Genomic DNA, 12,692 nt, shown 5'->3' on the forward strand with positions numbered 1-12,692 from the left:
AACTCAACTTTTTTCTGGACCACCACAACAAGTTTCATCAGAAAATCAATTTCACATGTGAACTGGAATCCGACGACTGTCTACCTTTTCTGGACTTAAAACTTACGAGATGTACTGAAAACATCAAAATCTCCATTTTTAGAAAACCCACTCACACAGACAGATACCTTCATGCTTCTTCCCATCACTACCCTCCACAAAAGTTTGGTATTATTTCAACCCTGGCACATCGAGCCAGATCTTTATTAACAGATGAAACAGAAATTGAATATGAACTCAATTATCTTCAAAGGTCTTTTGTTAACAATAGATTTTCTCTTAAAAAGATTAATAAATTTCTCTCTGTCCACTGCTCAACTGCTTTTGAAGATTCTTCTCCACCAAGAGCTTTTATTTCGTTACCATACATCAGCTCTCTCTTTCCAAACTAGCCAAAATGCTTCAGAAATTCAACATTAGAACTTGCTTCACTACATAGAACCTAAAATGAAACATCTTCCTACTCAGTATCCAGGAGTATATAAGATTTTGTGTGATTGTGGCAAACCATACTACGGCCAGACAGCTAAATCCATCCTTTTACGCACAGAAGAACACCAAAGAGACATTTCCTACAACAGAATCAGGGCCAGCGTTCTTTCTAGTCACGTTCTCTTCTCTATCAACTCGGATGAAGGTCGCAAACACCTCATAGACTGGCTACAAACTTCTAATATCCATGTGTGCTATGATGAACTTGAAAGAAGAATAGCTGAATCTAGAGAAATATCACTTGATTCATCTCATATTAATAACAGCCTTAGCTACAATATTTCTGATGCACACATTGCCACTGTCCAATACTGGCACATTCGTGTCAGCTCACGCACGTAGTCAACTTTATTTGGAACTCAAGCACGCATTCCTGTTTTTAAATGTACTTGTGTGTTTTATACTAGATCTGTTAATGTATTTTATCATGTCTCTGTTATTTTTTATGTAATTCTTTGCCTGTGATACCTGAAGAAGTTGAATTTAACGAAACTAGTCGTATCTTAACATTAAACTTTTCTTTCTCAGTATAGAGTTATTTAAATTCTTTTTTACATAAATATATATATATATATATATATATATATATATATTTATGTAAAAAAGAGGTGAAGGCAAAACAAAAGTACTCGCCTATGCCGATGATGTAACATTAACTTGCCCCTGATATATATATATATATATATATATATATATATATATATATATATATATCAGGGGCATATATTCAGGGTGTGCTAGGTGTGCAGTGCACACCCATGGAATAGCAATATCAGTGATATTATATTTTTGCATTTATTCCTGTTAACACGTCCCTAATTGTTTCCTGGCTTTGTGCTATTCCTAAAATTAACACAGTATAAAAGATACATTTCGGTGATTACACCACATTTTTTTATTAGTCAGTTATATAAAACACTGAAATAATAGTTCCCGACAAGTTTCGTAAATCGTAGGATTTACATCTTCAGGGGGTAAATAGTATAACTTAAAGTTTAAACAAGAGAATTAATAAATACAAATCATAACCGTCTGGCTATTCATAAAACTCAAATAACAGAATGCAGATATATAACGTTATTGACATTGAACAATACTGGACGATGTCATGTGTTCTTGTTCATACGGTCCGAGCTCAGATTGATGTAGATTTCTTATTAGAGCTGACTACACTTGATGGAGAATTAAACCTTGATTTTTATTGCATTGGGTTGAGTTTTTTAGCATATTAGCAGCTTCTTTAAATTTTCTTATATAACTGTTGTTTTCTATGTATGACATCGTCGTTTTATGCCAGAGTACATTGTGTCCAGTGGAAGTGGTATGGAAAGCAAAACCCGTTTTTTGTTCTCTTTTGTATTGTACGTCTTTTTTGGTGTTCAGCCATGCGTATTTCTCCAGATCTTCCTGTCTGTCCTAGGTAGAAAATCCCGCAAGAGCAATGGATTTTGTAGACTCCTGGTTTTTTAAGAGAATGATGAGGTGGTTTTGGTGGATGTAGGAATCTTGAGATTTTTTCCATAGGAAGGAAGGCTACTTTTATGTTGTGTTTGTTCATTAATTTGGCTAGCTTATCTGTAACATTTTTGATATAAGGAAGCGAGATTGCGTTTTTGTAATCCTGTTTTATTGTGTTGTTAGCCTGAGGCATTTTAAGGATTCTCTTGGTGGTTTTTGTTTCATATCCATTCTGTTGGAGGATTTGTGTTCATTACATCTTTCTTGTGTGCTGGAGATATTGTATGGTCTGTCTAGAAGAGTTTTAATTAAGCTTATTTTTTGTGAAGGGTGGTGGTGTGAGGTTGCATTTAGAAATCTTCCAGTGTTTATTGGCTTCCTATATACTGAGAAGGAGAGTTTACTTTCTTCATTAACTTCTAATAGAATATCCAGAAAAGGAAGTTTTTTATTTTCTTCTTGTTCTAAAGTGAATTTTATGGTGTTGTGCAAATCGTTGAGATAATCTTTGAAATTGATAAGTTCATCTGTTGTTCCACTGAACATGATGAAAATATCGTCCATAGCGTAGCCATATTTTTGATTTTTTATGGTAATTCTTAAGAGCATTCTTTTCAAATTTTTCCATAAATAGGTTTGCTAATACCGCTGATAATGATGAACCCATGGCCAGTCCTTCTTTTTGTTCCCAGATTCTATCTTTATAGGTGAAAAAAGTATTGTTTATACAATGTTTAAAAAGATTCAAGATGTCCGGAGGAAAGAGGTCTTCTAGGAGATTCAAAATTTCTTGTATCGGGACGTTTGTAAACAAACCGATAATGTCGAGACTTGATAAGATGTCTGTTGGACCAATATGTATATCTTTCACTTTTTCTATGAAATGTTTACTATTTTTTATAAAGGAAGATGTTTTTCCTATATGTTGTGAGATCATGTTGGTGAGATATTTCGCCAAGTTGGAAATCGGTGAATCTCTTCCATCTACTATTGGTCTTAAAGGTATATCTGTCTTATGGATCTTTGGAACACCATATATTCCTGATATCAAAGGATGTTTTGATTGTAAGTATTTTTTAAGCTCTTCTGTCCAGAGAGGCACTTTTTTTTTATTAGATCATTTGCTTTTTTGTGTGTAGGCCAAGTCGGGTCTCTGTGTATGGGTTTGTAGGTGTTGGTATCTTCCAGGAGACTTTTCATTTTGTTATCATATTCTGTAGCATTTAAAACGACAGTTGCGTTGCCTTTATCCGCTTTTATTATGACAATATTTTTGTCATCCTTTAACTTTTTAAGGCAAACGTATTCATTGGGTAGATTCCTACAAGGTAATCTGCTTTTTAATAGTAAAGCTGTACTTTCTCCTCAAGTGTGGTCAGCTCTTATAAAAAATCTACCTCAATCTGAGCTTGGACTGTATAAACGAGAACAAGAACACGTGAACAAGAACATCATCCAGTATTGTTCAACGTCAATAATGTTATATATCTGCATTCTGTTATTTGAGTTTTATGAATAGCTAGACGGTTATGATTTGTATTTATTAATTCTCTTGTCTAAACTTTAAGTTATACTATTTACCCCCTGAAGATGTAAATCCTATGATTTACGAAACTTGTCGGGAACTATTATTTCAGTGTTTTATATAAATGAATAATAAAAAAATGTGGTATAATCACCGAAATATATCTTTTGAACCAATTAGCCACAGAAGTCTATGCCTGCAAAAACAGAGTATACTAATTCTTCATGAAGAGGAGACACTTTTCGATGTTAAACACTGCATCACATTTGTGTTAATAGCTTAGGTCATAAATACGGACACCTCTGAGCCCTTTAGAGAGACATACACTTGATGTGAGTATATACGGAGTTCACTTTATCCAGAAATTGAAGGAGGTCTGTTTCAGAGTGTGACCAGATTGCAAAAATGTCATCCATAAAACAGAGCAAAATGTAAGGTCAAGGAGAAATGCTATTAGAAATTCAATCCTCTAAACGCTTCATAAAATAATCAGCGAAAGCAGGTTATATACGATTACCCAAATCTGCTGAAATAATTTATTACACCAAGTAAAATAACCAGCATTGATAGTAAACTTGAATAATTTGGCAATATTGTCAGAGAAATCTACTTGTAAAAGCTGTAGTTTTGTGAAGTGGTATATTTGTAAACAGTGAAAGTACATAAAAGATAACTATCATTTCAGACTCTTGAAGTTGAAAATCTTCAATTTTTTCTTTGAAGTTAAAACAATTTTTGATATATGTGTTGGTTTTTCCTGTAAAGTTTCTTGAAAGGTATTTTGCCAAATAATAAATAGTAGATCCTTTTACCTACTATGACAACTATTTTGGAAAGAGAACATCGAACAAGCATAACAAATTTATGATCCTAGATCATAAGTTCACTAATCAAGTTCATTTAATTCAGCTTCTCAGCTGAGTTAAATGAACTTGATATGAAATTTTAATTATAAGTCAAAACTTTTCATAACCATGGAAATCTTTGTTAACTCCATTTAAGAAATAGTTTTTATCCCATTCTCTAACAGGTAGAGAAGAGAATAAAAACTTGTTTAACCTTTTTAAAAAACGGCATTTTATTTGAATAAAAAAATAGTTGGAAAATTCAGCATGACTTAATAATCACCTGTTTCATAAGTGGTGATTTCAGTGAGCTCCTAATCACTCAAAACATATCACAACATATTTAACATAAATCATTATGATAAACGAATATGATCGCTAGCTACTTACCTTAAACTTTTCATAGAAAGCTTTGTAACCGCCATTTAATAAATATAATTCAGGATGGTAGAGAAGTGGATAAAAACGTTTATTTGTTTCTCTGTCTTTCTTTCTTAAAAAACGGCACCTATATATAAATAAAAAACATTTCATCATCATCAAATTCCTGCCATCTTACAGGGTGTACAGGATATGATAGTACTACATGAAAAAATTTACATCATTACTAACTTCCTATCTACAATTTTCCTCCAAATCAGTCTGTTACTTGTCAAGACTCCAACATTATCAGATCTTATATTTCTATAGTCTAAGGCACTTTGTACCATATCAATCCACCTATATCTTGGTCTTCCTCTGGGTCGTTTTCCTGACAACCTGGCAGAGAACACTTGTTTTGCTAATCTTTCTTCGCCCATTCTGTTTAAGAGACCATACCACCTGAGATTAGCTCTGCTAATGCATTCCTGGATACTGACAATGTCAAGTTCTTTCCTAATATCCTCGTTTTTAATATGATATTGCCATTGATGCCATCTGTTCACACCTATAATCTTTCTCAGGATTCTCTCATATCTGTGGTCTCTAGTCTTTGGTCAAGTGTTTTACTTCTGACCCAGCTCTAAGATCCATAAATTAAAACTGGTTTGAACACTGTCTTCTATACAACTAATTTAGTGTTCTGACTAATTTCTCTCTTATTCCATATGAATTTATTCAACTGACTTCCCACCATACCGGCTTTGCTGATTCTGTTGTCTATTTCTATATTTAATTTACCATCTTCAGTAAAAATCATGCCTAAGTAGCTGAAATGTTTTACTTGTTCTACAGGTTCTCCATTCACAATACAGTTGACATTTTCAATGATTCTGCCTATTTTCATTGTCTATGATTTTCTATTGCTGACCTTCATACCATATCTATTAAAACAGTTATTGAATTAAGTCAGAGAATCTTGCAGACTTGTAGCGGATTTATTTAGAAGTAAAAGTAAAACATCATCTGCATAAAGCAAAGAGCTGACATTAATATCTCCAATTTTGATATCATGTTTAATACCACTTTCCTTCATAATGGGATCCATATAGATAATGAATAACAGAGGGGGATATTGTACATCCATGTCTCACACCAGAATTAACATTAAACCATTTTCCTGTACTTCCTTCCATTCTAATTGCTGACTTTCAACTCAAATAAAGACTAAGTATTGCTTGATATAATGCCTCATTGACATCATATAACTGTAGCGTATTGAATAGCTTCTCTCTTGGCACCTTGTCATATTGCTTTTCCAAATCGACAAAACTTAAATACAAATCTTTGTTACATTCCCATGCTTTCTCGACTATTTGCCGTAAAGTGAAGATCTGATTCTGACAGCCTCTATTTGGCCTGAATCCAGCTTGCTCTTCACCAAGCTTTTCTTCCACAATTCTTCTCAACCGTTTCTCAAGTATACTTGCATAGATCTTGCCAGGAACACTCAGTAGGCAAATAAATCTGTAATTCTCACACTCAGTTTTATTTCCCTTTTTATATATTGGTACTATGAGAGCTCTACTCCAATCATCAGGAATTTGTCCCTCTGTTCAGGCATTCTGAATTATGCAGTGCAGCCACTGTAAGACTCTTATACCACCATACTTCAGCATTTCTGGTCGAATATCATCTACTCCTGCTGCCTTTCCACATTTCAAGCCTTTGATGGCTTTTTCTACTTCAAGTATGGATATGTATTCCTTACTGCATGCCTGGTCAGTGTTTTTTAGCACTGTGCTGTCAGCACTGCTTGTTTCATTTAGCAAATTTTCAAAGTAATTACACCATACTTCAAGGATATCTTTTTCTCCTGTTTTCATGTCACCTTTATCATCTTTAACTCCTTTTACAGCACTCTTTCCTCCATTCCTAAGCTTCTTCAACATCCTCCAGAATATTTTGCCACCTTCTGATATTTATTTTCTATATTCTTGCCAAAGTCCTCCCATGACTTTTGTTTAGCTAGTTTTACACAGTGTTTAGCATTCTTGTATTTGTCTCTGTATTCTCTAAGAGCACAAGCTGACTTATTTGCCAGGAACTTTTGATATGCTTTCTTCTTTTCCTTCACTGCCTCTAACTTCCCGTGTCCACCATGAAGTTCTGATTTTTCTATCCTTCCAGACAACTTCACCATATGCTTCTCTAGCTGAATCAATCAGGGCTTTCTTCAAGGCTTGCCACTGTATCTCCAAGGTTTGATTTCTGTTCTCAAACTCTTTCATTTTTTCTTCAATAATCTTTGTGTATTTTAGTCTACAGTTCACATCTGAGAGCTGCTCAACTTTTATTCGCTTTAAAACTTTCTTACATGTTATTCTTTTCAGTATGAAATTCAATTTTATCCTGCTCAAGACTAAATAGTGATCACTTCCAATTTCAAATCCTCTGTACACTGTGGTGTCCTGCACCAGGGAGTAAACATCACTATCAACAATAACATAGTCAATGAGACTTTTCTTATTCCTTGCCTCTTCTCTCCACATAAATTTGTGCACATTTTTATGTTTGAATATGGTGTTAGTAATAACCAGCCCATGTCCTGAGCAGAAATGTCCCAACAGATATTTGCCATTATTATTAGCTTTGCTCTTTTCTCCAAATTTTCCCAAAATATTTTTGTATGTCTCGCAATCATTTCCTACTCTGATATTTAGATCCCCAACAAGGACCAACTTTTCCTTTTTTCATTGTGTCAGTTGCTTTCTCTAAAGTATCAAAAAATTCATCCACTCATTGTCCAGCTACCCATTCTCATATTTGCCCACATTACTCTACTTGAGACTGCATGCCAGTCAAGAAGATTAGCCTCGTATTTTGTGTTGAATGCTAGGGTTACTCCTTCTTTTCCTTGATTTTCATTGCCTGAATATAACATTTTGTATTTATTGCTCAGAAAGATCTCACCTGTTTTTGTCTTTTTTGTTTCAATCACCCCTATTATGTCGATCTGGTACTTATCTAATTCTTCATCAGCTAGCTCCATTTCTTTGCCATTCAGGCTTCTTATGTTGATAGTACCGTCTTTAACTCTCGTGATGTTGAGTTGGGGTGTGTTTTCAGATTTGTTCCAGTAGCTGACTTTTCGCTGTTCGCCCTGGTTCCCCGACGAAAACAACGGGACTCCTTGTTTAACCGGGCGACGCCCAAGCCGGCATGAAATTTTGTCATGTTGTACCATTATTTTGTATATTGGTTTAAGCCAATAAGAATACAATTTGGTCGGCTAAATCCCAAATTGCCAGCCCATCCTTGTTCATTCAGTATCCAAGTAAATAAAATCCATAAAAAACATTTTTACAATATAATTCAATGAGACATCACAATTATTTTAAATCAGTCATTCATTATATTAATATTACCCAGAGATTGAATGTGTACATATAGAAGGGGTGGAAATGTTCACTAATAATTATTGCATTAGACGCCAACTTTTGGAGAGCCTTGCACTCACATCCCATTAGTATCCTTGCCCACTTTCAAAATGTTTCAAAAATCAGGAGTTCATGATTTCAGATTGGAAAAAAATTGAAGTTAATTATTTTAAAATAAAGGGTAACAAATACTCATTCTTTTAAACCATGAAGACAAAAAAATTCTGCATTTGAAAATTTCAAAGGCAAAATTTTTGCGATCAAAAACTTACGAAAATAGAAACCTTTCGTGTGAACTGCCTTGAAGTACTGGATGTGGGTAAAGCCCACTCCCTCTTTTAAATCTGTTTTTGAAACAATTCTGTTAGCAAACTACTACACATTAGCATTTCTCTTGTAAAAAGCACAAAATGTAGCATATTTCTAATTGATAAAATGTCCTATGTTTCACTGCACTCCATGTGATTATTTGGTGTGCAAAAAATAAAGACATAAGAATCAATATCATGTACTTCAATGTAGCAAGATAAGTTTTAATTGTAATAATAGTGTCAATTGTTATTTTTGTAATGTTATTCATTTTACATGTTATATATTTAAACATTGTCCGTGTGGTTAGCCTAGTGGCTATGCACTTCACAACCATATGCCTGGAAAAGGAATGCCCTAGGTTTGATTCCCGTCGATGACGTGAGGAGCTTAGGGATCTTCCTTAGCCACAGCCAAGTTAGCCAGTCTTGGGCATGGGGTCAGCAGGGTTTTCCCCTCCTAGTTTATCTGCTGGAGTTTTCATCCCGCAAGCAGGCAAACTGGCCCCATGAACACACATGGATACAGTCACGAATATCGCCCTTAGGGGATGCAGCAGAGAAGTGGCGAACCAGCTGCATTAATACACCAGTAACCCCTCAGCAGGAGTGGACTCAACCCATCCTAGATGGACGAGGACAGGATAGGATTCAAACATTTAGCAATTATTAACATAATAAAACATACTTGTATGCCAGTATTAGTAAGCCAAACTACATTGTGGCCTATCAGATTTTAGAGAAGTCTCTGACTACCGTTTTAGCCATTCCTAATCTTCTGATGTCTGAATAGCAATTCTTCACATTAATAATGGATCCCAGGTACTCAAAACTTTTTGACTTCCTCAATTCATTCTCCATTAAGATACACTTGTTTCTCAAGAGCTTCCTTGCTTGTATTTCCTCTGTTATTACTGATCATGTTAACTTTATTAAGAATTTGTACTAGTTCTTCCGTGTCATTACAGAGGTATTATCAGCATACCCCAGATTACTGATCGATCTACCACCTATCCTAATTCCTGCCTTGAGCTCATCCAATGCTTCATGCATGATGTCCTCAGCATATATGCTAAACAAATAAGTAAACAACATTGCCTAACTCATTTTCCAACCTGAAGAGCCGATAAGTCAATCCAACTCCTGTTCTTACTCCATGTTATCAGAGGAGGAAAATAATCATGTGTGTGTGTGGGGGGGGGGGGGGGACGCAGTTATAAATGCTTTATGTGAATCAGAACCAAAAAGGATTCTAACATACTGAAGAACATTGTTATGAGCTAAAAGTCAGATAATCCCAAAAATGAGTTCTTCTGAACATAACTTTTTCAAGTCTCCAAAGAAGTAAAGTGGCAATTTCAAAAGGGAGTAACTGCTGTGCTTATACACTGCTTGGAAAGAAGTCAATGGACACCATATAGTGAGTCATTTTATATACATTTACACACACACACACACACACACACACACACACACACACACACACACACACACACACACACACACACACACACACACACACACACACACACACACACACAAATTAAGTAGCTTATTAGAATCTCAACTAACATTATTCAGACTGCTGAAATAATCTTATATCTTGAAAATATTTGTATTTAGAGTCAGTTAATTAAAAATTACTATTAGGCTTTCAATATGTCTTATTTATGTGATCCCTCCTCCCTTCATACGTGAATTGCATACGAATGATTACTTGATACCAACTTGTTTTTAAATGAAAATTAATTAAGAATTATAGACACGTAAACACAAGATTATTTTAATATTTGCCAAATATTTCAGTCTGAAAATAACAGACTATCTTCAGTGGCTACATAGGAACAGTTTTTAACAAGGTGGAATACCAACAATTGATCATTCAGAAGTAGAACAAGCCACGTGATGTTACATTGTTGCTAAGCATTACAGAGAGGAAAAATTTCATCAGAGTGATGATTAAATTATAGGTATTAATTCACAATTTCATATAATAATCTTAATTTATAAATAACATTAGACCAGTGGTATAGCCCTGAGTTTGCAGTCCCTCTCAATACACACCAAAAAATACTACAAAAAGTCAAAACGATGTATAGGGAAAGAAATGAAAACACTGTTTATTTTTGAAATAAAACTTTAATTTCAACAATTTAAAATGTTATTTTTCTTTCTTTTCTGTTAGCAAAATCATCAATGACATTTTCAAAATCTATTTCATAGTAATGTAGGTAATTCATAATCAATTTTAAGTTAGAAAAACTCCTCTCACAACTAGCAACACTCACAGCAATTGTGAAGAAAATTCGCAGTAGTATTACAATATTTGGAAATGAGTTCTCGAGACTGCATTTTAGAATTAACTGCAAAAGTTCAAAAAAGAGGTTGAAAGTGCTGCCCGGGGCAGACCACCCCCTCCGCTCATCCCTAGCTATGCCTCTGCATTAGGCTAATGTAGGACTTTTAATTCCTAAGTTTTCTCCCTAAGATTTATTTTCCCAGGCTTATGTATTTGGTATTTCACTATTACATAAATTAAAATTAAGTTTTCATTTTATACATTTTATTAACGTGTGTGTGTAACAACACATAATAAAATTGTATATTAAAAAGATCAGTGACCCTTCTCACTCACACAGACACATTCAAAACCTTAAAACATTGGATCTTCTGACAATACATACAAAATATCTGCAAAGGCAGAAATTAACATATTTTAGTTTTGGGAAGAGATAGAAGTAAGAGGGAGCCAAATCTGGGGAATAGGGTGGATGTTCCAACAATTCATAGTGCAGATCCCTTAATTTTCCCATTGCAAAAACAACTTTGTGGCAGGTGCATTGTCCTGATGAAAAATGATTTTTTTCTTCGGCAAACGGGTCTTTTATCAGGAATTTTATCATCTAGTCTGTTAAAAGATTAGAATAATATTCCCCAGTTATTGTTTTACACTTTTCAATATAATTAATAAACAAAATTTCTTCAGTATCCCAAAACATCGATGCCATGACCTTTTCCTGCTGATGGAACAGACTTTGCCTTCTTTGACTATTAAATTATTTAAGGAATTTACAATGTATACTGGAATATTAATTAAAAGAAACTTTAATAAATACTTCCTATATTTTGGCAATGTCACATTGCCATCTTCAATGGGAACATATAACTATGTCATGTGCATACAGGCACTGCAAAAAGCAAATGAGGCAGAAGAGAGAAACTACTGTTGTTCCTAGAGTCCTAATGGTGCCCCCTAGCAGGCTATATTGGGTTGTCATGGCTGTTGGGCTGATGTTCTCGTAATGCAAGAGTCCCAAATTTGGGGCAGTCTCATGCACCCAAATTTGTTGAGGTTTGGAAAGTTTTTTAGAGCTGAGGCTGATTCTATGAACAATCTTCGTATTTAAACTTGCTGCTGTTAGATTCTGAATAAAGGAATCTTGCAAAGAAATCATTCGTTCAGGGTCTAACATACTAAACTACACAAACAAAGAGAAATACCTGCACATCAGCTGAAATTAAAGTGAAACTTCTTCACATATGTATAAAATTTCATTTTTATTTTATGTACCATGTATTTTAATCTATTGTGATCATACCAAAATCGAATTAGAGATTGTCTTAAAAGAGGAATTTGTTAATATTATTTAAGCCTCACTTTAGCTGTATAGAATGATTGTGAGTCACTAGATAGATATTAAGTAACAATTCATAGAAGGTATACAACTACACGTGTACAGCGTAACGGCAGAGGCAGTAGCTTACGTGGAAAGTATGTCGACACGAATTGCGTGAATACAACAGTATAACAGCAAAGGGGGACTCCAAAAAAGGGGGTGCTCGAATGAAGAATATAAGGGAATGAGCACCATATCAGCTCTGTCTTGTCTTATCGTTTTTCCTGGTTTGGAAGTTAGCCGGTGGTTCGAGTCAGGGGGATGAAGCATCAGTGCTACGATGTCAGACGGCGAGCTTTCCTGAGAATGTTGTAGGATTCCACACAGAGCTGAAGGTGAAATTTTCGAGCCCTCACTGAAGAGTCCCGTCGAGAGAAATAGAGGTTTCCTGAAACGCAAAGAATCGAGTCTGTGATCAGCAGTAATTATGATGATAGCGTAGCCCCTACGCTGGCGTAAAGGACAGCAAATAGACAAGAGGTAACGATACGTACACGTGGTGCTGAAGGACGTTGGCAAAGGTTCGGTAAAGTAGAATTACTCTACTT

General features: G+C 34.8%; 1 protein-coding gene across 3 annotated transcripts in view; it reads right to left on the bottom strand.

Moving 5' to 3' along the window:
* The window catches only part of LOC150106324 (M-phase inducer phosphatase-like), a 349,715-nt gene that overhangs the window by 8,453 nt on the left and 328,570 nt on the right, over positions 1–12,692 (bottom strand). For all 3 annotated transcript variants that reach the window (XM_090392364.1, XM_090392361.1, XM_090392362.1), the window contains exon 16: positions 4,750–4,867. In XM_090392364.1, the coding sequence (XP_090248490.1) occupies positions 4,750–4,867 (118 nt within the window). The remainder of the gene's footprint in view (positions 1–4,749; positions 4,868–12,692) is intronic.

This window comes from Typopeltis vanoorti, chromosome 5 (genome assembly GCF_054136105.1).
Source record: "Typopeltis vanoorti isolate ZY-2024b chromosome 5, IOZ_Tvanoo_1.0, whole genome shotgun sequence".
NCBI classification, from domain to species: domain Eukaryota; kingdom Metazoa; phylum Arthropoda; class Arachnida; order Uropygi; family Thelyphonidae; genus Typopeltis; species Typopeltis vanoorti.